Source organism: Sebastes fasciatus, chromosome 12 (assembly GCF_043250625.1).
Source record: "Sebastes fasciatus isolate fSebFas1 chromosome 12, fSebFas1.pri, whole genome shotgun sequence".
Taxonomy (NCBI): domain Eukaryota; kingdom Metazoa; phylum Chordata; class Actinopteri; order Perciformes; family Sebastidae; genus Sebastes; species Sebastes fasciatus.
Genome location: NC_133806.1, coordinates 5796654 through 5823667, shown reverse-complemented (window position 1 = coordinate 5823667; position 27014 = coordinate 5796654). Strand labels below are relative to the sequence as shown.

The following is a 27014-nucleotide window of genomic DNA, read 5'->3' as shown; positions in this document are numbered from 1 at the left end:
GCCTTTATTCCAAGTACATGGCTAGATGCATATTCTAACATCAAATACTCCCACAAAATTACGTTCCCAATAGGGCTGTCATATGATTAAGATATTTAATCACGATTCATTGCATGATTGTCCATAGTTAATTGGGATTAATCACAAATTCATATTTTTATTTGTTCAAAATGAACCTTAAAGGGAGATTTGTCAAGTATTTAAGACTCTTATCAAGATGGGTGTGGCCAAATATGCTTGTTTTATACAAACATATGTATATATAAATATTACTGATATCAATTAACAACACAAAACAATGACAGATGTTGTCCAGAAACCCTCACAGGTACTGCATTTGGCATAAAAAAATATGCTCAAATCATAACATGGCAAACTGCAGCCCAACAGGCAACAACAGCTGTCAGTGTGTCAGTGTGTCAGTGTGTTGACTTGACTATGACTTGCCCCAAACTGCATGTGATTATCATAAAGTGGGCATGTCTGTAAAGGGGAGACTCGTGGGTACCAATAGAACCCATTTACATTCACATATCTGGAGGTCAGAGGTCAAGGGACCCCTTTGAAAATGTCCATTGCAGTTTTTCCTCACCATTTTGACTAAGATTGGAGCGTTATTTAGCCTCCTTCGCGACGAGCTAGTATGACATGGTTGGTGCTGATGGATTCCTTGAGTTTTCATATGATGCCAGTATCTTCACTCTAGCTTTAAAACTGAACCCGCTGCAACCTAAAAAACACAAGTTGCATTAATGAGTTAAAGAAATGAGTGGCGTTAAAACAAATGTGTGTTAAAGGGGTTATTATTGCATTAACTTTGATGGCCCTAGTTCCAATACAACTAAACTGCATTCTCAATTAAGTTTCAAGGGAATCGTATTTTCTACCGGATTATGGTCACAGTTTTAAACACGTTGTTAACATTGTAAATTAAAAAAACAAAACAACACTACTTAGTTAGGTTTAGGCAAAAAAACTACTGGGTTAGGTTTAGTAAAAAAACATCATGGTTTGGATTAAAATGACTACGACATTGAAACAAACCAGAAACACTACAACCGCTTTCCAAAGCCATAGTCCATTTGGCTAGTCTAATCAGAGTGAAATTGATACTTTTGGTTCGTTTTTCCAGTTAGTCTGGTTCGGTTTCACAGTGCACACTTTAAAGCAGACCAAATTTTAAAAATGATTTGCTGATGGGCGTGTACGAAGGAGCAAATTTATTTTTTTGTGTCACGAGAGCTGCTACTTCTATGCAGGGAATCACAGACTTTGATATATTGCTGTCAAAGTTTTTAACTTAAAATAATCGACTAGTGATTATCAAAACGTCACTATTTGTGTGGACTTTATTTAGCATATTCTGTATGTTCTCTTTGGTCCAGAGGTCAAGCAAACATCGGACCTCTGCAGAAGTCCAGGTCAGTCCTCTCCCACTCATATTTACCTGTCATTTACCTGTGTCCATCTCAACAAATGCCCTCGCAGGCAGCCTTTGTTTTGGTTTGCTTGGAAACCACTCTGGTGCGGACAAGAGTATGATTAGGTCAAGTCAATTGTATTTGTTGTAGCCCAATATCACAAATCAGCCTCAGGGGTCTTTACATTCTGTACAGGATACGACATCATCTGTCCTTTACAGCGGATAAGGAAAAACTCCCCCCTCAAAAAACATTTTAACAGGGCAAAAAAATGGAAGAAACCTCAGGCAGAGCAACAGAGGAGGGATCCCTCGACAGACGTGCAATAGATGTCGTGTGTACAGATTAGGGATGTCACGAGAACCGGTACTTCGGTACCAAGTCGATGCCAAAATTCTAAAAACGTGACTCTACTCTTTTTCTACAGTACCGAAGGTACCGTACGATGCCTGTAATCAGGGTCCGAAATTAACAAGCGCCAAATGCAGGTGGATTTCCCGCTTGGCGAGTAACTCTCTGAAGGCTTCTGTCCTCTGCTCTCTGTGTGTCGGAGTTTGACACACACACACACACACACACACACACACACTCACACAACAGCGCCATGCAGCAGCGTGGAGATGTTGGGTTTGTTTACTTTTTCAGAGATCCTTTATTGATTTGTTTGAGATGAGGATTCACTTGTGGGGGGAAAAAACTGAACTGAACTGAATTGCTGAATCTTTTGTTGTTTATTGCTAAATCGCTGAAAAGCGGTGCTTTTTTTATTGTCATCAAAATAAAATAAAAATGAATATGTAATGGTCTAATGGTCTGTCACCATCTCAGTGAAGATTTCTGGTATCGTGACATCCCAAGTACAGAGCAACAACATAACGACTGCTGCAGTTATCCGCAAACTTACAAACGTATTTGTGATACGTCAAAGACACGTAATCCGCATCAAAATATGTTTCCTTCCAAACATAATTGAGCATGCAGTTTAGTTGTATGGGTAGGAGATTTTAAGGAGACAGTGCTGGGCGGACATACAGTAGATGCACATGTCTACTTTGTTCAGAATGTCACCCTGTCTGCAGGTTCAGAGAAACACAATGTCTGTATGTTTACAAGTTGTATTTTAGTGAATCAACCACATGGCTAAACCTGCTGGCAAGCACGCTGCTGTCAGGCTGAGGGCTTTTAACTGCAGCCTGTCACAGATCGCTCGGAGGCAGTTGCCAATGCAGTACACGGTGTTGTAGGAGCGACGATGAAAAAGTTTTTTTTAAACGTAATTGCTGCTTCAAAAGATAACAAAGAAAACACAGGGGTGGTGATGACTTGTGTGTATTTCAGGAGTTGTCAGGTATGAATTAGTGGAAACTTTACAACTTTGATTGTGTTGCAACTCCTCTAATACGAGCCATGTCGACAGGCTTCGGCTACTGCTACTGGAAATGTGCTTGTAGTAGATTATTACAGCCAGGTTGCACTAAATGACGTATGAATGACACAGTAATTGTCATTTTGTGTGCAAAAAAAAAAAAAATCTTGTTTTTGGCGTGTCATTTGAGTTACGTTTCGATACGTTTTGTACTTGGTTTACATACTTATTTCAAGCCCAACCATGATATTTTTACTAAACTTAAAGCGGCAGTAGGCAGTATGTTTTTGGCATCATTGGGCAAATTTTCCATAATAACCTTTCAGCATATTGTAATTCAAGTGTTCTGAGAGAAAACTAGACTTCTGCACCTCCTCATGGCTCTGTTTTCAGGCTTTAAAAACTCCCGTGACGAGAGACTTCGACCAATGACAGGTTATTTCATTGAGAGAGCGTTCCTATTGGCTGTGCTCCGGTCATGTGACCGGAAGTTGGCGTTCCTTCACCAGATTTCACAATGGCGGTGGCTTCACAAACTTTCTCATTTCACAGCTAAACCGTGCACTACAAGATGATTCTGAAAACATTTGAGGCGAGAAATAGGCATTAAAGCAAGATGGACAGCAGACCTCAGATCAGCTCTTACTGTTTGTTTTCCTCCGGTCTGTGAAATCTTGCAGATGCCGTTAGGAGCACCGGAGGACACAGAGGCACATGATTTTTTTAGAAATAATAACTTTTTTAATCATATTTGCTCCAATCTCGCCTACTTCAGCTTTAAGTGCGGCCGTTATCGTAGTTTTTATTTTTGTTTTGTTTTTTGTTCATTTGTAACAAAAAAGACACAAAAAGGCTAAAATGCATTTTCATGCAGAATGTCCCAGTAATGTCGTGCTATTTATACGCCTTCCCATGAGAGCAGGTTGATTACTATTAACCTCAGCATCTAAGATGTTCTGAGCAGTTTCAGCCTGGTTCAAAGTGACCAAAAGTGACAACAACTTTGATTAGTTTTGCCGTGCTGCAGTTTGTCCTGTCAAATTCAGTCAGTACGTAATATACTAAAAGCTGCGTTCAAGGCTAATGTTCATTTGCAAACCAAATAGCTTAACATTTCTGTATTTTCTATAAAGGAGATGAAAGCAGCGAACAGGAGCAAGAATCACATTATTCACTGATCTGATAATGAATTGGCTCTGTAGCGCATGTCACTGTTATGAATGCACTGCTGTAGAAAGCCTGTTTGAAATGGCACTTCAGATGATATATGGGAACACACCCTTCTCTCTTGTGAGCTGGTTATGCTGCGTCATCATGATTCAAACGCCCCCTGCCTAATCTGTATATTACCGAGCGTTGTGTCGGCCTTTGAAGCCTCGCTTCTGAACCTTTCTGTACATTTTGCCCTTCGATTAGTCATGCAACCGCGGTCCTGTAGGACCTCATTACTGTTGGTTATCATTTCAATCTACTGAGCTGCTACAGGCTTGCTGGAGGAGGAGGAGGAGGCCATGCTAGAAATCTATTAAAAGGGAAGTGGACATGGATGAGTGGTAGAGGAGTGAGTGGAGAAGTCCATTCCCTTCAGCCTCTCTGTTTCCTCCTGTTTTTCCTCTTCATCTTCTTTTTTTCCCCTCTCATTTTCTTCCCTTTCTCTTCCTCGCCATCTCAATCTCTGTCGTTATCCCTCGGCCTCTCTTTCCGTCATCTCTCTGCCCTGCTCCATCTCTCTCTCCGGGGTTTTCATCTTGACCTTCAGACACCTCCTCCTGGTGCCACTTTAATAACTTACGGGGGAAATAGGAAATGTGGTCTGAAGTCAAAATTGAAATGGGTTTTTCACTGCAGGCTGTTGAGATTCTGGTGGCAGAATAAGGGAAGCTGCTTCCAGAATATTTTTCATCAAGTCTGTGCTCGGCGTCATTTCGGCTAATGAAGAGAAATGATGCGACGCAAAGTTTGTTTTTTGACCTCGAAACCTCATTTCCTTGACCTGAGGTTGATCCATCTAAGCCAGTGCAACATCTGTTCATTTAGATTAAGAAGTTTACACAAATGCTAATTTTATGCATTATAGTAGATCCCAATAGTGTATACAGTATGGGACTCTTGAAGGGCTGAAACAAACAATTATTCCCATATTCAATTAGCCATATATCATCCAGTTTACCCCTTTTGTTTCCCTTTAGCTTATATCTTCAAGGTTATAAAATGAAAAGTCTTACTCCACACTGTCCGACAGTATACATAATACATGTTATGTATTGTCTTGTTTCGTCTTTTAGGTGAAGCTATATGATGTTTTAGCTGAGGGAAATCACACTATATATAAGAAGTGGACGTAGTCACCGTGACGTCACCCATTGTTTTGAGTACTACCGTTTTGAAGCCTCGAGTTCGGCATTTTGGCCATCACCATTTGGTTTTTTTTGGAACCAGAAGTGATACGAGAGGGTGGAGCTAAGTACAACTGAACGCTGAATAAGCAGTTTTTGGTAGGGATGCACCGATACCAATACAGGATCGTATATCGGGCCGATACTGACTCAAATAGCTGGATCGGGTATTGGTGACAATGGAGCCGATCTATTCAATTCAATTCTATGTTTTTTATGCCATATACATTATATACTGATATTTTAATTCCTGTTTAAGTTTTGAGCAATGTGTTGCTGCATTAAAAGGGTTTACAATTGAATTGTAATCACTGGTAATTTCGAAGATTTTTTTTATTAAGTTGCTGGTGTGCGATTTATTATTTTATTAATAAATATCAATTCAATAAATTTATATCGACGTAATTATTTGTTACATTTTGTTCCACAAAGTTAAGAGAGTGATGTTTAAGTCAGGCCTGATGTTGTCTTATACATAAAAGAATGATCCCAGTCACTTCCACACAGTGATTCATACAGCTTATTAATTAAACACTGGTATCGGATTGGTACTCTGTATCTGCCGATAACCAAAGCCCAGGTATTGCTATCGGTATCGAGAATGATAAAGTCAGATCGATGCATCCATAATTTATAGGCGACCGAAATGTTACAACTAACTTTCACAAACTGAAAACACACTGTGAAAGGGTTAAAGTTCTAAAATGAAAACACGGACAACTCCCAGACCGGACAACGCCGTGGTAATGACCCGTCAATCACAAGGTAGCCCCGCCCTAAAGCATCCCCTGCTTTATGGTCTATTTGACTCTAAATGGGACCATAATTTACTAAATGAATGAATAAGAAGACTTGAAACTAGTGATTGAGACCATAAACTCATGTTTACAATGTTTACTGAGGTAATAAATCAAGTGAGAAGTAGGCTCATTTTCTCATAGACTTCTATACAATCAGACTTCTATTTGCAACCAGGAGTCGCCCCCTGCTGGCTGTTAGAAGGAATGCAAGTTTAAGGCACTTCAGCATTGGCTTCGCTTTTCAGGCCCGGAGGATGCCACCTGAGGGAAATACGCAAACCCAAGACAAACTGTGTTTTTATGGCCGCTTCATTACATCAAATGGACTAGGGCTGGGCATATGGACAAAATCTTCTATCAAGATATAGGTAATTTCATATCTCGATAACAATATATGTCACGATATAGCATGTTTTCTGGTTATTCAATAAATAAATAGTCTATATGAAATAACCACACAGTAAAGCTTATACTCCTATGTGAATTAAATACTTGACAAATGAAAAGTACGGAGTAGTTTTTCATTATAAGGATTTGAGTGCAAAAAAGTTTTAAGTGAAATTATAGAGAAAAAATAAATAAATATAGGCCAAGCCTATATTGAGATAGAAACGATATAGAAAAAATATATACAATAAACATTTTTATATTGTTTTGACAATATATATCGTCATATTGCCCAGCCCTAAAATGGACATACTTATAATTTACAATGATACAAAACACAGATAACGGTATATGTTCGCATTGAAGAAGCTGGAAACAGCAAATGTTTAAAACTTTTGCTAAATAAATTATTTAAATGTCTGATCAATTATCAAAGTTGTTGTCTGTTCATTTTCTGTCGGTCAGCTAATCAATGAATCAACTCTGACAACTGTATTTATCCAGCTAGTTATTTACTGATATACATTGAATTCTTTTGAAAGACAAATCAGTGCTATATTTGACTTGACATATTTTGTGATTTATTTTGTCACTTACACTGTGTGTTCACTTACAGTATATTTGTGGTTGATCTGCTGTCTGTGTCGTGATGTTGGGAGTGTGGATCTAATCTGAATGGTTCTACTTTGTCAAACACAGGATTTTATAAAATTATAATGATAATGGTACTAAAAATAAATTCAATCATTACAGCACACTATTCGAGTCTACTTTGAGATCAACTGCACCGACATTGAACAGCCGAAGCCATTCATCTCTCGCTCTCGCTCTCTGACTGCATTACCATTAAATGAGATACAACAGTTCCCTTTTATCTCAGCAATTCCATTTCAACATATTGGTATGGGGGAATATGATGTGGAAGCACCCAGAGAGCGTTCACTGATATTAAACAATATGGCTGGAAACAATGTGACTGTTTTCCAATTTAATTTCATAGTGAATAACCTGCGATTTGATTTGATTTCTATTCTCTTCCCTCACTGTGGCTCCAGATAGAGACGGGCACCGCCTTTGCTTGGGGTGGGTGGGGGTGGTTGGTGGAGGGGGGGGGGGCACAAATGGAGAATGGCATCATTAACATTCTCTGACAGCTAAAGTTTCAATCTCGCTCCTTGGCAGAATCCCAATATTGACATAAAATGCCAGATGACAATGAAAACAGAAAAAGTGGAGCGCTGGATTTGTGATGTGGCCCGTGCCTGACTCGGGTTGTGGCCGCTCCAATCTAATCAACAACTGAGTGATTGGAGAAGCTGCTGGGACGAAAAGAAACAGAGGGGGGGGGGTAGAAACAACAAAGATCCAACAGATGCAGAGATCTCCATGAAAAGGATTGTGGGGAAAAACAATTCCATTTCAAGATAATTGATCTGAAAACTAATTCTGAAAGTTTGGATTCAGGTTGAGATCTCTTGGGAAATAACTTGTTGTATATGTTCTGCTTCATAGGTTGGTCTTATTTTGCATCCTGAATTTGCTTTTTTTGGCATTTTGGTGATGCTCCAATCCCAAATGTATTAAGTGCAACAGCAGCTTCACACCCGAGATCTCTAGGGTAATTAAAAATTGCAAGTTGCGTGAATGCGTTAAAGAAATTAGTGGCATTAAAACGAAATTACGTTAACACGTTATTATCGCGTTAACTTTGACAGCCCTAGTTTTATCACAATCACTTTCTTGATTATTCAGTAAATCGTTTAGTCTGTAAAATGTAGAAGAAATAGTGAAAAAATGCCCATTACAATTTCTCAAAGCATCCGGTGACATCTTCAAATAGCTTGTTTTGTCCAAGCAACAGTTAAAACACAAAAATAATCAATTTTACTATCATTTATGTTAAAGAAAAGCAGCAAATTATCACATTTGAGACGCTGGAAGCAGAGAATGTTTGGCATTTTTGCTTAATGGAATACATCACCCACAAAATGACCATTTGTATATCAATGACTCACCCCATGTTACCTTGAATTCTTAAAGAAAACTTTTCTCTCGCATGCCTCCACGGTGAACGGAGAATCATAAAACTGAAGTAGATGGAGGCCGTGTTTAACAACAGTGAAACTATATCAAAACATCTGTTTTCGAGGTTTCGTGGTCCGAAATTAACACCAGCCAAGCCCCAAATGCAGGTAGATTTTCCGTTTGGCGAGTAAATCTCGGAAGGCTCGGAAGAAACAAATCACAAACAATTAATATACTCAACTTTATTGTGTTGGCTGGTAAAAAGTAAGCTTGGCCGGTGGATTTTTTACCAGTCCTCTTGGCCGGTGAGTCAAAAAAAAGTTAATTTCGGACACTGAGAATAATCGAATATCTCATTCATCAGTCGTTTGCTCACTACTTCCCAAACACACACAACTTCTGAAACCTTACTATTTAAAACACTTAAGACTCGCACAGAAGGGTAGTGCGCCTGCACAAGCATGAGACTGTTTATGCGTTAGTGTTTTAAATAGTAAGGTTTTAGAGAAGATGTATGCGTTTGGGAAGAAGTGAGCATACGACTGGATAAATGAGACTTGGATTATACTGCACGAGCTGCGTGAGAGTTTGTCAGCGTATGTTTTGATAGAGTTTTGCTGTTGTTAAACGCAGCCCCCATTTATTTCAATTCATCAACTCTCTTCTCCGTTTATTGATTGTTCATTTACCATGGAGAAATGTGAGAAAAACAAATGGTAATTTTGTTGGTGAAGTATTCCTTTAAATCAAAATAGTTGCCAATTCATTTTCTGTCAATCGACTGCTTGTTCTAGCTCTAATCAAATCAAAATCAGTAAAGGCAAAGTAGCAGTCTCATCACTTAAATTTGTAAAATTTGTTATCATTCAAATTTTTTTTTTTTATGTTTATGCTCTCAACAGCAGATCCAGGATGCTGCTGACCAGGGCGTGATGTTCGTGGGATTTGTCCAGGAACCCTATGGAGCCCCATGCACCAGGATCCGACAACCAGACACCCCCTCCCTTTCCCTGCACTCCAGCCCCAGCTCTGTGCTCGGTTCCCTGGGCAGCTGCAGCCCCTCGAACCCCTCGAGCCCCACAAACCACGCAGCACTCGGAGCTCAGGCTGACGCGGTGCACAAAGACGGGAATGAGGAGGCCGGGGAAGGAGCGCCGGACGAGGAGAAGAATCAAAGTGAGAACACTGGGAACCATTCAGGGAGCGGGGTGGAGGACAGTCAGGGCGCGGTCTCGCCTGTGGCGTCTCCAATACCAGAGGGAGATCTGGAGCACAGTGAGGAGCTGACGGAGGAGCTGACGGAGGAGGAGTCGCCGTGCCACAATAACAACAAAGACAGTGACAGAGATGCAAAGGAGAGGCCTAGATACCGCCTGCGGAGGGGCGACGGTGAGTGGTCTCTATGGTTGCCGTCATAAACTCAAACAAAGGAAAATTATGTGATAAGCAAAAAAACACATGCAAATTAGGGCTGTAAAGTTCTTACATGGTGAGAGAAATGAATGAGTCTGGGGGAAAAGAGTGGAGACAAAGTAATTGCAACAGTAGGTGAATAACGTAGTGAGGTATGTGTTGACACATTCTTTTGAACCAATTTTTTTTTGGATGATTCCTGTTCAGGTTAATGGAAATGGAAACATCCAATGTGCTGCAGTTACACTGAATAATAGGGCTGTCCCGAATACCATTGCTTGGGCTTCAAAGCTTTGACAAATAAATACATAGATATAAATTTACTGAATTGTTATTTGTTAAAATAATTGTTATAATATCGTATCGTATCGAGAACGTGAACCCACTATCGTGTATCGTATCGTATCGTGAGCTGAGTGAATCGTCACACCCCTACTAAAATGGTGTATTTGTGGTGTTCTTTAAACTAGGGATGCACCGATTCAGATCGAGTACAAGTACTTACATTTGGGTACTCGCCGATACAGAGTACCGATACGAGTACTTCTCAGTGCCAAAAGACCCTCGTTAACAGCCAGCTTGAGCGTGTGAGCGACACACGGCAGGCTGGGGAGTTCCTCATACGACGCACCATGACTGTGCACTCTCTCCCCGCCGGGAAGGGACAGGGCCCCGTGCGACAATCGACCGGGGCGGTTTGTCCTCATTGCACCCCATCCGCGTAAAAGGCGCCAGAGGTCTGCGGCGATGTCGGCAAGCCACACGACCCGTCTTGAAACATGGACCAAGGAGTCTAACACGCGCGACTCAGAGGTTGTACGCAAAACCCTGTGGCGCAATGATATAAGGGCCGGCGTGCACCGGCTGAAGTGGGATCCCGGCCAATCGGGGTCGGGTGCACCACTGGCCCGTCTCGCTCACACCTTCGAGGAGGTGGAGCGTGAGGATCCGAAAGATGGTGACGAGATGGTGACGAGAAATTAACGTTGCGCTACTGTAAAGTGGTATCGGTGCCGTTGTATCGGAGCCGTTTTGCGAGTACGAGTACATGGGCACAGTATCGGACCCGATACCGGATACTGGTATCGGTATCGGTGCATCCCTACTTTTAACTATGACTGTTCTCCTAAAATTAGATTTTAAAAAGATCACAATATATCGCATTGCTTACAGTATCGCAATATATCACAATCATTACCCCCGTATCATGATACGTATCGCATCGCCAGATTCTTGCCCTAAGAATCAACAGGAAATATATATATATACCGTTTGTTCCTTTCCTGAACAAATTCAGCACAATAACAACAAAGGTTATCTTAAAGGCTTCCTTCCTGCTTTTTTCCTCCCATGCAAAAATGGGTTTTTGCATCTATTTACAATTTTAAAATGTAAATTTTCTTTGAGCACAACAAACACAAAATTCAGTTCACTGCCATTGCACTGAGGTGGAGGCAGAAACCTCAGAGGCAGATATCTCAAAACGTGGGCGTATAAAACCTACAGTATTTGCATGGCTAAATATCACCGGGGGGGGGGGATTGAGCAAATATGCTATCTTTTTATTTGGGTGAACAGAGCCTTTAAAGGAAATTACACTAATTGGCCCAACAGGGGCTGTATAATTAAATGTCAAAATTTAGGAACTTTACAAAGCTTTAAAACTTGACAAGTCCAAATGACACGAGACCCGCCACACAGCTATTCTTACAAATTACACAGAAAGGCCTAATGAGGGATGATAATTAAAGAAACATAATTAAAGGTCAAACCTGTGAAAGGCTCAATGTTGACGAGGCTGGTTTCTGCATCATTTATGGACATCAGCTGAATGTTGTCTTAGCATTTATCAATTCCAAAATGATGTTTTTTACGCTGCATATTTCTAGACTTTCACGCCTGTGAGCTCCCTCATCAAACTGAGTCGACTGCTGGTCCCAGAGCAGCTGAAGCGGTCGGGGGTTAAATCCTGCGCTCAGGGGCATCCACCTTTAACTGTAGCTCCTTGTCTCCCATTCACAGATATTCAAACTGGCAGCTTCTAATCTTGAGCCAATATCGGTCTAGATATCTGTGTAAATTTGTGTTGTGGTTTCATTTGAAGCCGCACCTTTTGGCTGTTTCACTAAAGAACAGCGTGGCGCCGCAGATCCCTCTTGAAACACTTGGCAACTGCGGAGGTGTCATTTCTTGGTATTGCCTCAATGTTACACAACAATGTGCTGCCTTGGGATATAATCCTCTCTATCCGTTACACAAAGGGAGTCGTCTTATGGCTGTGGCGTATACAAATTCACACTCACACTTAGCCGAAGTCTGTGAAATTCGCCACCGCAGTTTTGTCAGGTTTTTCCAAAAAAACTGCACATTTCACGGCTCGCTTTTCCCGTCTTCGCATAAAGTGAGGCATACGTAGCTACACCTCTCCGAGTTATTCACGGTAGACCCCCTTTTTCTGGAAGCGCTGTTGAAATTAGCACAGACATTTATAGTTTGGGGTTTTATTTGAGCATTTCGGATTGACAGATGGAGACTCCCACCACTATCACCCCCCCCTCCTACGGTCTCCCCTCCTCTCACAGAAGAACCTATTTGTGATATGTGTCGGTGCAACGTGCAAACTGTGCATTGGACACACATCCCAGTGGGAGTGTTGCCGTCTGTGTGTTTGTGTATATGCTGTATATATTTGTATGTACAGTGTACAAAGCGATTAGGTTCAAAGCACCTAATACTGGGTGTTGCATAATGAATGTACTCTTTGGTGTGCACATACTTTGTGCTTTTGTTTGCGTGTGTCTTTATGTGTGCGCTAACACACACTTGGCATCACAGCAGACCACAGCCCACTGGTCCATCTGGGCCTTCCTACAGTGCATTTTGCGGTGAGATAATCCCCCACTGCCTCGTCCTCTACCTCCCTCAGCTTCACAGCTCTCTCTCTACCCCCACCTTCATCCCCCTGAATCCCTGCGACAACGCCAGCTAGCGCTGGTGTAGCGGCCAGCCGGGGTGGTACGGGGAGCATGCCAAGCTCCCATGTCCCTCTCTCTACTAATGCCCGGTCTGCCGAGGAGGCCCAAGAGTCTCGGCTACTGCTGGCTTGTCCTCGCTAATCCTCAGATCTCGAGGTGAACGGCGTGCAAGCGTTGGCAGTGGAGCTGTGGCTTAAAGATGATCACCATCCCTGAGACTGGAGCTCTGGATAGAAACTGAGCTCATAAGTTTGGAGACTCAAATGCTTGGATGGTTTGAAGGAAAGGGATTCTGGTGTAAGGACTGAACGTAAAATACAACATGGTGGAGACAGCTGTACATTTATGTCTGGATAAGACAGCCCTGTGTCTACTGTCAGATGAAACTCATTTGCATGAGCAAAAACGTTTTGTAGGGAATTAAATGCCTCCTGGATTATTTTTTATGAACATACTGAGGAAACATTTATATTTTATCTCTTTTTCAGCATTAGCTCGGCTCTTCCCCACGACTTCTGCACTCTACGACAAGGTCACCTTTTCTGGATTCGAAAAATATTACCTATACGAAAATCAGTAGTAGGCCTATATAATAATAATAATAATAATAATATTAGATTTATATAGCGCTTTATAATATTCTCAAAGACGCTTTAACATAGTCGGGGGGGAAAACGGTGTGAGACAGACAGACAGGAGACGAACGACAAGAAGCGACATACACAGGCACAATCACATCCAGACACATGGACTGATGGGGAGGGGAGGGAGAGGGCTACGGGTAAGCAGATGAGAAAAGATGTGTTTTGAGGCGGGACTGGAATGTGGTGAGGGAATCGGAGTCTCTGATGAGATTGGGGAGTGAGTTCCAGAGCTTGGGAGCTGCCCTGGAGAATGCTCTGTCCCCAAAGCTGCGGAGTTTGGACGTGGGGGTGGAGAGTAAACCAGCTGAGGTGGATCTGAGGGACCGTTGAGGTTGGTAGGGGGAGAGGAGTTCAGAGAGATAGGGGGGTGCAAGTTGGTGGAGGGCTTTGTAGGTAAGGGTCAGGATTTTGTAGGAGATCCGGTGGGAGACGGGGAGCCAGTGAAGGTCTTTCAGGACTGGGGTGATATGATGCCATGATTTGGTGTGGGTGAGGAGTCGGGCAGCTGCATTCTGGACCAGTTGTAATTTATTTATGGAGGTGTTGCTGATGCCGTAGAGGAGTGAGTTGCAATAGTCAAGGCGGGAGGAGATGAAGGCGTGGATGAGTTTCTCTGCTGTAGGGGGTGTGAGGGACGGACGGATTTTTGCGATATTGCGAAGGTGGAAGAAGGATATTTTGACCAGTTGGCGGATGTGGGGCTCAAGGGAGAGGGTGGAGTCGAAGATCACGCCAAGGTTACGTGCCTGGGGGGAGGGGGAAACAGAAGTGCCATCGATGTTGAGTGTGAGGTTGTTGGTTTTGGTGAGGGTGGATTTGGAGCCGATGAGGAGGAGTTGTGTTTTGTCGCTGTTGAGTTTTAAAAAGTTCTGTTGCATCCAGGCTTTAATTGCAGAGAGGCAGGAGTTGATGTGGGAGAGCGGTGGGTTGTGAGGGGTGTTGGTGCTGAGGTAGATCTGAGTGTCGTCAGCATAGCAGTGGAAGTCCAGGTTGAAGTGGCGTAGGATCTGACCGAGGGGGAATAAGTAGATTATGAACAGGAGTGGGGCTGTATATGAAGTAGGGCTGTAGATTTTTTAATCACGATTAATCGCAAATTAATTAATTAATCACACATTTTGTATCTGTTCAAAATGTACCTTAAAGAGAGATTTGTCAAGTATTTAATACTCGTATTAACATGGTAGAGGGCAAATATGCTGCTTTATGCAAATGTATGTATATATTTAATATTGGAAATCAACACAAAACAATGGCAAATATTGAATTACAATATGCTGAAAGGTTATTATGGAATTTTCGCCCAATGATGCCAAAAATGTACTGCCTACTGCCACTTTAACAACACAAAACAATGACAAATATTGTCCAGAAACCCTCACAGGTACTGCATTTAACATAAGAATATGCTTAAATCATAACATTGCAAACTGCAGCCCAACAGGCAACAACAGCTGTCAGTGTGTCAGTTTGCTGACTTGACTATGACTTGACCCAAACTGCATGTGATTATCATAAAGTGGGCATGTCTGTAAAGGGGAGACTCGTGGGTACCCATAGAACCCATTTTCAGGTCAAGGGATCCCTTTGAAAATAGCCATGTCAGTTTTTCCTTGCCAAAATTTAGTGTAAGTTTGTGACAAGCTAGTATGACGTACAGTAGTTGGCACCAATTGATTCCTTAGGTTTTCTAGTTTCATATGATACCAGTATCTTCACTCTGGCTTTAAAACTGAGCCCGCTACAACCTAAAAATTGCAAGTTGTGTTAATAATGCGTTAAAGAAATTAGTGGCGTTAGAACAAATTTGCGTTACCGCGTTATTATCGGGTTAACTTTAACAGCCATATATGAATGCATTTTGTATGAGTTAGGATAAGAAGGTGTGCAGGACACGTCATGAAACTGATGTGAGAAGCTCACCCAAAAAAAGAGGATATTGGTGTGCAGTCAACATTTAAGATGAGATTTCTGTTCCTCTGATGCATTGATAGAGTTTCTTGTCATGATAGAAATTCATCAAAGCTACAAACACAGGAAACGAGCTTCAAACAAACAGCATACAATGAAGTAAAGAGCTTAAATTAAGAGCTTTATCATACTGTAGGTGTAATCCTGAATAATATCAGTCTGAAATCATCTTAGTCATCGTGCAGAGGGAGTCTTTTCAGCTGCCTGCTTTTCCCCTCGAGATCCGTGTTATCTCTGCTCTGATGGGATCAGTGTCCAGCTTCTCAGATTATAGAAACAGACGTTGAAATGATGACATGTCAGGTCGGAAAGCCACGCTGCTAAGATCACTGGCAGGGCGACTGCCGCTGACCTCGTCATTTGGACAGCCGGGCTGCCATCAGATAAGTCTTTGAAGCAACATGCTTTCAACGTCCTAACCACACTTGTGTGCTCATTTTCTTGTTAGCCGGACTGCTGGCGACAACAACAAGAGCCAGGTTGGCTGCACAGATTTTATTCTGAAAGTTTTAGCAGTCGTCTATTGATGTAATTGATTTGTGCGAGGTTCAAAGGACTCTTTGTGTCACACTCTTCGGTGCGTCTGTGTGTGTGATTTGCAAGTATAGCTATAAATATCAAATTATTGGGGCATTAGGTAAGATTTGACTGCCCTATAGCACAGAAATGAGCATAATAATTCCCTGAAACATTAGTAAAGTTATTGATCTTGGAGAACAGCGTCTGGCTTTCAAATCTTGTTCTTGTTACACGGCCAAAAAGCAAATGACGCGGCACTATTATTACCACTGTTTCCTCTCCTGCAGATCTCTGCTCTATTATACAGTAATGTTTGCTGCTGTCATTTACAGGCCACTGTGGCACAGGGGGAGCAGTGAGCTTGGCAAGAGACTCGTTTTAGAGATTTATGTTGGTTACTAATGGAGTTTGTTGAAGATCAAAGAACCTTAACCTCATGTTCCCTCTAACAATAAAGTATCTGCTCTTCTGCAGCCTGCACTGATGTTCTCACAGGAATCACAAGATGTTTTTGTAGTATCTAAAGCTTGTCATAGTCATAGTGAACCTGTAAAATCACACAGGGGGAAGGGATGAGGTATATGCAATCAGTTTATCATCCGTTACTATAATCAAGTCATTTTTAATATAATTTTATGAATTCTGAGTCACAATTGATCCTTCGCTAAGCCCCGCCCCCCCGCTGCTACTCCGTCAAGCTGTCAGAGCAACTATAAATGGCTTGGAAATGGTTCATGTTTGGAAAAACGAAAAAAGCAATTTCAGAGAGAAGCAGACAGAAGGATCTGTAATATGCGTTTGAAGGATATATCCAGGATGTCAAACTGATTCAGCAGCAAAAACAGGTTAAAAAGATACAGATAGAAGCTAAAGCCCACAGATCACAGTGTAGAAGTGAACCACCGTCACCTGGCGATCGAAAGAAAAGACAATGAAAATAAGGAACAACAGTGTTCCTGTAAGGTAGCTCTTTATTCACTGTTAACTTCCAATGATTAAAAAGCAAAAGCAGCATGTGAATACATTCAGTATACCGTCAGTAGATAGCATAGCACAGTGGAAACACTCGTAAATGATGTACTAACGTACTCCACTAATGTTAGCTCCACAGGGTTTTACATTGAAACAGACCGTTTTAGAAACGTATATCTCCTTCCAACCTCTACGGGTAACGAGTATCACTATCACACAACGTTTAACCATGACTAGCTAGAAATCCACAAAAGCAGCCTGAAAATGAAGACAATCTGAAACGATTTCCGTCGAACCCTGGGAAAAGCTGGCCGACACTACGCTATGATTGGCCAGTCTGCGTTCGGGAGACGGCATTAGCGAAGGGTATATTTGTTGTATAAATGAATGCTACAACAGCAATTATCACATTTTTGACGGCTGAAACACACTGCAGGCTGCAAATCAAAGTAGAAACAACCACCGGCTCCCATTTGAAATAAAAAAATAAATAATAATAGGGCTGTCAATCCATTCAAATATTTAATCGCAAATTAATCGCACATTTTTTGTCTGTTCAAAATGTACCTTAAAGAGAGATTTGTCAAGTTTTTAATACTCTTATCAACATGGGAGTGGGCAAATTTGCTGTTTTATAAAATATATGTATATATTTATTATTAGAAATCAATTAACAACACAAAAAAATTACAAATATTGTCCAGAAACCCTCACAGGTACTGCATTTAGCATAAAACATATATGCTCAACTCATAACATGGCAAACTGCAGCCCAACAGGCAACAACGGCTGTCAGTGTGTCAGTGTGCTGACTTGACTATGACTTGCCCCAAACTGCATGTGATTATCATAAAGTGGGCATGTCTGTAAAGGGGAGACTCGTGGGTACCCATAGAACCCATTTTTATTCACATATCTTGAGGTCAGAGGTCAAGGGACCCCTTTCAAAATGGCCATGTCAGTTTTTCCTCGCCAAAATTTAGCGCAAGTTTGGATCGTTATTTGGCCTCCTTCGCAACAAGCTAATGTGACATGGTTGGTACCGATGGATTCTTTAGCCCGCTACAACCTAAAAATCGCAAGTTGCGTTAATGCTTTAAAAAAATTAGTGCCGTTAAATCGAATTTGTATGCAGGTTTACGCTCAGCCACTTTGACATTTGCATTGCAACTTGCAGCTGGGAAATATAATGTTGTCGTGTGTTTTTTTTTTCCTCTATGATGCATTGCAGTGAAGCAACTAGTAAATCACAGCCCACCCTCAGACAGGACAGCATGTTGTTTTGGAAAAGCAAGTGATATTCAGTCATTTGAATGCACTGACTTGCAGTGCCTTTCAGCTACCAAAAAGTCTGCACATAGAGAGACAGATTTCTAGGTCTGTACCTGAATGAGGATTTGTGTAAAACAGCGCAGCTAAAAAAAGAGAAAAATAGGCAGTGATTTGACTGACAAAATGCGAGCGGACTCGGGTGCTTCGCGACTGATTATTTGAATCATGGACGTTTCGAGGGCAGCCCCACAGATTTCTATCAAAATGATTTCTGAAATACTCAAGAATGCCAGGTGAAAGCACGGCTCCAGTTTGATTCACTATTATCCTGCAGTCCAGAGTGATGGATATCAACAAGCGGTATACAATATCACCTGTGAACAGAGCGCAGCTGAAAAGATGTTTACAGAACCCAGAAAGTCTTTGCTGAGCAAATCAAGGTTAGAAAATTAGCTGCCTACCCCTCCATCTGAATTACGGTGGCCCTGGTGCCATAATCACAGTGTAATTAGACTGTAATGAAATATAATGCATGAAAAACTCTCAGCTGTTATACAGAAAACATCTAATATTGTGAGAAAAACAGAGGCCGAGCAGCATGTTTCTTGCTAGTGGCTGTTATTTTCTGTCAAGCTGTTATAAATGGAACAAATCTGACCTCTGTCCATAACAGTCCCGTCAGTAGCAATCCGTCTGTGTTGAATATGGTTTCATGTTGTTACTCATCATTTTACAGAAAATAAGAGCTGTGTGACCCAAAGCTTTAAATCCGTTAGTATACAAGACACTCAAAAGCAGAAGCTCAACGACATACAGAAGGTTTCACGGGACAAGCAGCAGTGAAACGTCATCTCAGGCTTGTGCACATAAACTGTAAACCAGTTTATATGATACAAATCGCTACAAAATCATTCACAGTGAGGAGACGTGTTGTTTTGGCAGGTCGGAGGCATGTTGAATGGGAAGTCATTTCGCTGTTGTGTGTCGTCCAAGATTTGTTTGCCATATTGTCCTCGTTGTAACATGGGTAACATAGGGAGGGACGAGGGGAGGGTGTGTGAATATACTGCTTTTCTCAAGAGTGGCAATGACAAGATTTAGGGAATTTGGTGGCCAGCTGTCACATCAGTCAAGACGAGCCAGACAAGAAATGGTTATAAATGATTCATTCTTTCTGGGTGTCTGCCGGACGGATGGATGGATGGACGGAAGAACCAAAGCGACTGAGCCATGACTCCCCCCCGCTACCACCCCACGTCAAAGTGGGTGCGTGGGTGGACGGGTGGGTGGCAGTCCCGCACATTCTGCTCATCCATCTGGTTCACTTGTGGAATGACAGTCCGACATTTGCATTCGAAAGAAAGGGGAAAATGTTACCAGACTGGATTTGAATTGCTTTCTGCCCGATCCGAACCCCGCTCACATCTCACATTTTTGTGTTTTTTCAAAGCTAAGCAGAGCAAATATTTCATTCACTCACATCACAACAAATAAAACTCTTTCAACTTTGATTTAGTATGATATGAGCGAGGAGCAGTGACATTGGTACTGTGGGCAAATATCCAAACCTTTTTCCTCACTCCCGAGACCCACTGCAATTATGTATATTTTTTGCTTGATGTAAACAACAGCGAGCTGGAGAGCGTTTAATGCATTATTCAAGGTTATATACTACGAATTAACTCAGTTACAATGAAATGGTCCCTTTTAAGTTCAGCATCAGCGTAGCATCAATTCTGGAAAACATTAAAAAGGAAAATGAGGGTGACTTGTAGCATGAATATGATCAAATTGCTTTTGATTCACTTCACGTTTGTTGAAAAATAACCGAGAGAAAAAAGAGGCGGCAGCCTTGGAAAAGATTTTCAGCTTATTTGTGAGTCAGGGCAACACAAATCTAATCTCGTCTTACTTTTTCATTTCTCGCCTACTTTGCACCTGCCAGGTAGAAATTATGTTCATGATACACAATGATGTTGAAGTTTATATTGTAGTATCTTGCATAAAAATGTGTCCTGTCCACGTGGGTTTACAAGACTCCAGAAATTAACGTAGAACAGCTGCAGAAAGCATCTTCAAATGATACAAAAAGTCCTATAACTAACGAACACAAGTTTCACATAATAAGTACATTATCAGATATGTATTGTATTATCATTAGATACAAGAAAAACAAGAGTGACGAGATCAAAAAATTGTCCAAGATCTTGACATTTTGAGACATACTGTAGGTAGCTAATGAAAACATCACAATTAAACCACACAATTAGTCAACTGACAAGTCAGGTTCAAATTTGTTGGAGGGTCTACTTTTTTGGTATTTTTGCTTTAAAGCTGCAGTAGGCAGAATGTTTTTGGCATCATTGGGCTAAAATTCAATAATAACCTTTCAGCATATTGTAATTCAAGTGTTCTGAGACAAAACTAGACTTCTGCACCTTCTCGTGTCTCTGTTTTCAGGCTTTAAAAAATCTAGCCCGTGACGGGAGACGTTGGCCAATCACAGGTCATTTCAGAGAGAGAGCGTTCCTATTGGATGTTCACTCGACGGAGGCAGCTGTCAATCACTCGTGAACTCCGTTCAAACGGTCAAACTAGGGAGTACAGATCAAATATGAATCTATATTCTGTTACTGTAATGCTTATTTTTTAGTGTACTGTTTAGCTGTAAAAGTCGAAAGTTTGCTCCGGCTGGTGGGCGGGCGGTGCTTGGTATTTCCTCAACTTGATCTCAACATGGCTGCCAGGTCCCAAACTTTCACATTTTGCAGCTAAACCGTGCACTACAAGATGTTTCTGAAAACATTTAAGGAGAGAAATAGGCATTACCTTAACAAAATAATGATTCATATTTGATCAGCGCTGCCTAGTTTGACCGTTTGATTGGAGTTTGCGAGTGATTGACAGCTGCTCAGAGACGTTTTCACAGAGGCACATGATATTTTTCAGATTACCTGGCTCATGCACTACTGTCAGGATATAATGATTTATAATTCATAACAACATTTTTTAATCATATTTGCTCCAATTATACATACTGCAGCTTTAAGTGTTTCCAATTTTAGTATACTAATTTACATGTCAATGCTGCCCTTTTTTTTCTATGACCAATATCTTGAGCTCAGCTTTCATTTCGGCTTCCAAGGACCCATGCAAACTGTCCACTCTGAGCTGTTTTTTAACAGTGACACATTTTTAACAGGACAAGAAAACTGGTTGGAGAACAAGAAAGCACACAAAATGTTATTTTTGCTGTTGGTGACGAGTAACACTGTGGCCAACTTTTCTTGGCCGAGAAGCTGTTTGACTGTCCTCACATTGGCTGAGTTTCCTTGTTTGCTCATCTCATAGGAAATGAATGTCCTTCCAGTTGGTTATTGCCACGTTGCTAATAGTGTGGTTTTTGTGGTTAGCATTATAAAGTCACAGGAAAGTAAATTCTCCCAAATCAAGAAGTACTTAAAGATTGTTAAGAAGTGGTTCACAACTTAGAACTGCAGATTGCTGTTTGCATTGCAACAAAAGTTGTATATTTCAAACCAAAGCTGACTCTTAGCCAACCGTTTACCGGGCCATTTCTTATAACTTCTGGCAACTGAAAAGGAAAAAAAGGCTCCGACAGACGGTGCCAAATTGCACTTTGGATTGTGGCCAATGTACAGCAGTAGTTCAGTAATCATGCAGTAAAACGGGGGACTTCCAAAGAGGCTACATCTGTATTGTGACAACCCATACAGAGTTAAATCAGTGGTGGTTTTGTTTTCTGTCGTGTCTCAACAGGGGTGGAACTGCTCGCTTTGTACAACCACCCGCCGGTCCGAGAGGGCCAGATGAAGTACTACACTGTCAAAGTGCCACTGCGGGTTCAAAACTGTGATGAGGGGGTCAAAGGCGTGGAGGCCAATTGGCTGGATCACATGACTCAGCACTTCAACAATGGAGCCTCACTGGTCGATGGATACTTCCACCTGGGCAACGTGAACGGTAAGCCAGTATGACGCGCCTTCACTGCACAACACAGATTTTTCTCAGGAAAAATATGTGGGACGAAATGTCTCATAAGGGATAAAATTCACTGCAATTTTAATACCCACACATGCTGTTTTTAGGTCACAGCTCACCCACAATCAAGACACATTAGAATTAGAGGTTAATAACGTACAAACAATACAAATAAAACAACAGTCCCTTAAATATTAAAAGAGCCGTCACCTTTGGTCTTGTTTTCTTACACTCTCCACAGTTGTTCCTCTTCAGGGACTCTCACAGCTCAGACAATTACAGTTAATAAAACTTGAAAAGGTTCCCAAATTGCCTTTTTTTTCCCTTACACAGTAAAACTGTCAACATCAAGCAGAAGCCAAATTCACATCAACATCTACAGTATATATAAAATAAAAGGCCCGCAGCAGGTAATGATGCACCTTGGCCTGTGTGGCATTAATTATGCATGAGCTGGCATATATTTTCCACCGGGAAACAATCAGAACATATTTAAGTAACACTTGTATATATATACAGTATGACTCTGATAATAATACTTCTACAGTCAGCATCAGGAAGGGGTGCAATCCATCAGGATTTTTGTCCCGTAAACACACACTGGATGACTGCGGAAGCTGTGGCTATCACATGGTTGAAATGTCAAGCTCTATCAAGCTATATTATCATTTTTATGCAACTAAAATGTTACAATTAACTTTCATGAACTGAAAACACAGGGTTAAAAGTTGTAAGATGAGAACACGGACAACGCTGTGGTAGCGACCTGTCAATCTAAAGGTAGCCCCGCCCTAAAATATCCCCTGCTTTATGGTCTATTTGACTCAAAATGGGACCATAATTTACTAAATGAACATCATGCTGTATTGAAAAGGACTGAAGAGAAACTAGGGATTGAGACCATAAGCTCATGTTTACAATGTTTACTGAGGTAATAAATCAAGTGAGAAGTAGGCTCATTTTCTCATAGACTTCTATACAATCAGACTTCTTTTTACAACCAGAGGAGTCGCCCCCTGCTGGCTATTAGAAAGAATGCAGGTCTAATGCACTGCTGCATTGGCTTCACTTTTCAGACCCGGAGGTTGCCCACTGGCATGAATCCTACTGATTTTGATGTACCCCAGACTTTTCCTCTTACGCCACCAGCAGGTCAAAGTTTTCATTCATCCCGTGAAATATCTCAACATCTACGACCTGGACTGGCACAAATGTGTGGCTTTAAATTAAATATCTGACCAAACTACTGGATAGATCACCATGAAATTTGGTACTGACTAGGGATGCACCGATGCACCGAGACAGCTCAATGTTGCTCTATCACCAACCTGGCTTCGTACTTTCACCCGTAAAAATGCATTGGTTCCTGCGGTTCCTGTAATGCCTAAAAAACACCAAGCAGTGGTGAAGTGCGGCCTGCGGCGGGCTGCCATGCAATGTCTATAGAAAGCTGCGGCAGCCACTCCGAGCTCAGCCGTCTGATCCTGCGGCTAGGTGCGACCAACTAAAAGTTGGGGTTAGTTTAACTTTTGGCGGCGAGAATGCGGCCGAGAATACCTGCAGCCAGTCCTGTGACTCCTGTGACATGTTGACCTATATTACAAAGAATTTCTTCCCACCTGAAACATGAAAATGTAATTACTGCGGCGAGCGTCTGCTTGGTGTGCATCCGGCGTAAGGCTTGATGAAGGTAACATCCGATACATGGCTCACATCAGAAGTTGGTCAAAGTCTTCCACAATGGCTTCACATGTCAATCCACTGTCTGCACTGACGATTAGCGAAGTGTTAGCACTTTAAATTGCAAGAGGATTTAAGGGAAGTTGAGACACTGCAACGGTGTCTTACAAATGACAGAAGGATGGAGTCTGTTTTCACCAGCGTGCTGTGTGGCTGACATAACGATTCTTTCTTTTTGGAGGATGCTTTAGAAGCTGGAGTTCATGGAGCTGTCTCGTATCCTCTTTTAAACTATTTCCTGTTTAGGTTTTCCTCTTCCATCAGACCCCGGCGGCTCTGTGCTTCACTCTGACACTGGAGAAATCAGCCAGCCAGAGTAAATAAGAGTCATAATTCATTAATCTGGGAAAGTGAACGCCTCAGCAACTCTGAAACATAGATAATTAACCTGATAACAAATTAGTGCCTCCCTGCATATTTTATGTCCTGAGAATGGAGTAATGAAGTGTATTATTATGATTCAATTTTTTTCTACTTATTAGGGTCCTCTAACATATTTTGCATTTTTAATGCGCTGCTAAGATATGCGTCTCTTGAACAGTGAAATGACTGGGTAGGATTGAAAGCAGATCAGCTGAATTATGAAACTGTCTCTGCCTGCACTGACTTATAGGACTGAACTCAGCCCACAGCTTAAGCTCAGCCACTTTAGAAAACAGACAACTTTACAGAGGTGAATGCTGTACTTTGTGGATTTTGGTCTCTTGAGAGTAGCTGGCAGTATGACATCAAAGCGGCACCCCGTTTGTTGTTAGCAGCTAATTACATCAAACAGCCGTGCAGCTCGGCTCCAGAATCAGTATCCATTCCTGCCGTTTCCATATTTAGCAACTTCTTTGAGACGAGTTTCTGAATTCATGATGAGACGCTCGGCACGATGCAGGAGACCATCTCAACCTCATAAACATCAAGGACATGTTTGACAGCAAAACAGCACACAAAAGGACGTGGACTGACAGAGACGGACGCGTGCAGTTGGACGGGTGATCGTAGTGACAGTGACAGGCTTGTTTTGAGATACAGAGCAAACCAGCGTGCTTCAGCTTTCATGTACTGACAGATACACATGCGGTCTAATGAGTGCAACTGTGCTTTTTTCGAAGACTGACCTTCTGCCCTTTTGTTTTTTTGCTTTTATCCTGTTGTACTAATATTGTTTTTACACTATGTATCCCTTAGAGGAAGTGTTGCTGAGCCTGCATGCTTTTTTATTATGGATGGTAACGGTCTGTCGGTTGGTTGGCCAGTCAGCCACTTTGGTCCAAACTGAAATATCTCAACAACTGGATTGCCATGGAATTTGGTGCAGATATAAATGGTGCCAAGAGGCTGACCCCTAATGGTCATCCCCTGACATTTCCTGTTGCGCCACCCGGGGGGTGACATTTGTGGTTTTGAGGGAAATGTCTCCACATCTAGTGGATGGATAGCCATGAAATGCAGTACAGATATTCATATTGCCCTCAAGAGGAATAGGAATATCTTTGGCAATCCCTTCCCTTTTATGTCTAACACCATCATCAGGTAAAATTGGTCCAGTACTGAGGTTTATGATCATATATCTGCAAAACTCATGACATTCCTAACAGCCTCGGTTATACTTTGTGTTTAGTGCTAATTAGCCGTGGCGACGGCTGAGCTGGCGTCTCGTCGCTAACAGTGCTAACAACGCTAACAGTGAAAACAATGGCAACGGTGCAGACCGGGCTAACTGTGTTAAGTTGGTGGTGGACCGGAGGGTGGATGCTACGCTTCCGCAATGGCGACGTCGGTCGGGATGGTGTTATAAATTGTACCTACTGTATGAGAGCAGTGCAGAGCAGCGGCCGCGAGCTAGCCAGTGGGGCAGGCTTGCATGCACGAACATGCACTAATAAAGCATGTGAGGCCGGCTCGACTTTGACAACAAAGCACAGAGAAGCTCTGACTACAGCACACACAGAGGGTGAGCGTCTTCATGCTCTGCTCAGGTAGACATTACTCCTCTATATCTTTACACAGCAAATAGTTGTTTATATATTAATGCTCTGGATATCATATAGAGCACCATTAAGTCCTGCTAGTGATGTGTTGCTTTTATTATATCTGGGAGTTGGCTGGTATAGCTTCAATCCTCTACCACTAAGAGCCTCTGAAGTGCCTTGCTCACAGGAAAATAGCCTAAAGGATGGGAGAGATCTGAGAGATGCTGGTCCTCGTTTGAACCAGAGACCCTCGTCTTAAAATCCTGCAAACCTGCCTGATTGGAAAGTTTTAAGCAGTTGTGATGCTGTGTAATCTGAGACAGATCTTAAAGTCCAATTTGGCGTCTTTGAAAATGCAACAGATTTCCCATCAGTCATCCACCCTAATACAATACAGATCTATTTCAGTGCCAACACTGATTGTACTGCGAGTCAACACAAACCACTAAAAGTAAACCATATATTAACAATTATTCATTATTGTGCTATTGTTATGCAAAGCCCATCATTCAGTAACTGATTGAAATTAATTATCCATGCAGCTCTGTGCATCTGATGTCTAAATTCCAAATACTAATATGATTTATAATCAACTCGAAAGCACTCAAAGAGCTGCATACCTTAATCATGGAGGGGTGAAGGGAGAATGGACAATGTGACTGACATGCCATTATTGCCCTTTTTTTTTTATTTATATTGGCTATGGGCCAATCAGCATATGACCCTCATATAAAGTGGTTTATTGTCCTGAATTGTTTGCTGCTGTATAATTTCATCTCACTGATCTCTATGCTCTCGCCCTGCTTAATTAGATTAATTAGTACATTTAAGAGGATTTATTCACCTTTTTAAGAATTTTTAAACCTAAAATAAATTTTTACAGTTAGAAATCTCATTGCATTTATTGCAAGGAGCATGAAACTGATAAGAGTTATTTAAAGGTACTGTTTGTAACTTTTTAAGCGTATAAATGTACCGGATACATGCGCGCTCGCGTGTGGCCGGAGCCTCTCCTCCTCTGCCTGCCTTCACTAACACAGCGCGCGCGTTCTCGCGTACTCCCTCCACCTCTAGACGTGAACGTGCGCTCACTACACACTGCAGGAGAGTTAGTTTAGCTCTGAGAATATGTAATGAATGCAAAGTG

General features: G+C 41.7%; 2 protein-coding genes across 8 annotated transcripts in view; one reads left to right on the top strand and one right to left on the bottom strand.

Annotated features, from left to right (window-relative positions):
* The window catches only part of LOC141778521 (cysteine-rich venom protein pseudecin), a 153301-nt gene that overhangs the window by 87041 nt on the left and 39246 nt on the right, over positions 1 to 27014 (bottom strand). The window lies entirely within an intron of this gene.
* Positions 1 to 27014, top strand: part of rftn1b (raftlin, lipid raft linker 1b) — a 135047-nt gene that overhangs the window by 72043 nt on the left and 35990 nt on the right. The window contains exons 5-6 of one of the 2 annotated variants that reach the window (XM_074652826.1): positions 9301 to 9784; positions 21942 to 22145. In XM_074652826.1, coding sequence (XP_074508927.1) covers positions 9301 to 9784; positions 21942 to 22145 — 688 coding nt within the window. Of the gene's footprint in view, positions 1 to 9297; positions 9785 to 21941; positions 22146 to 27014 lie in introns of both variants that reach the window. The other variant, XM_074652825.1, reaches the window with a different exon arrangement.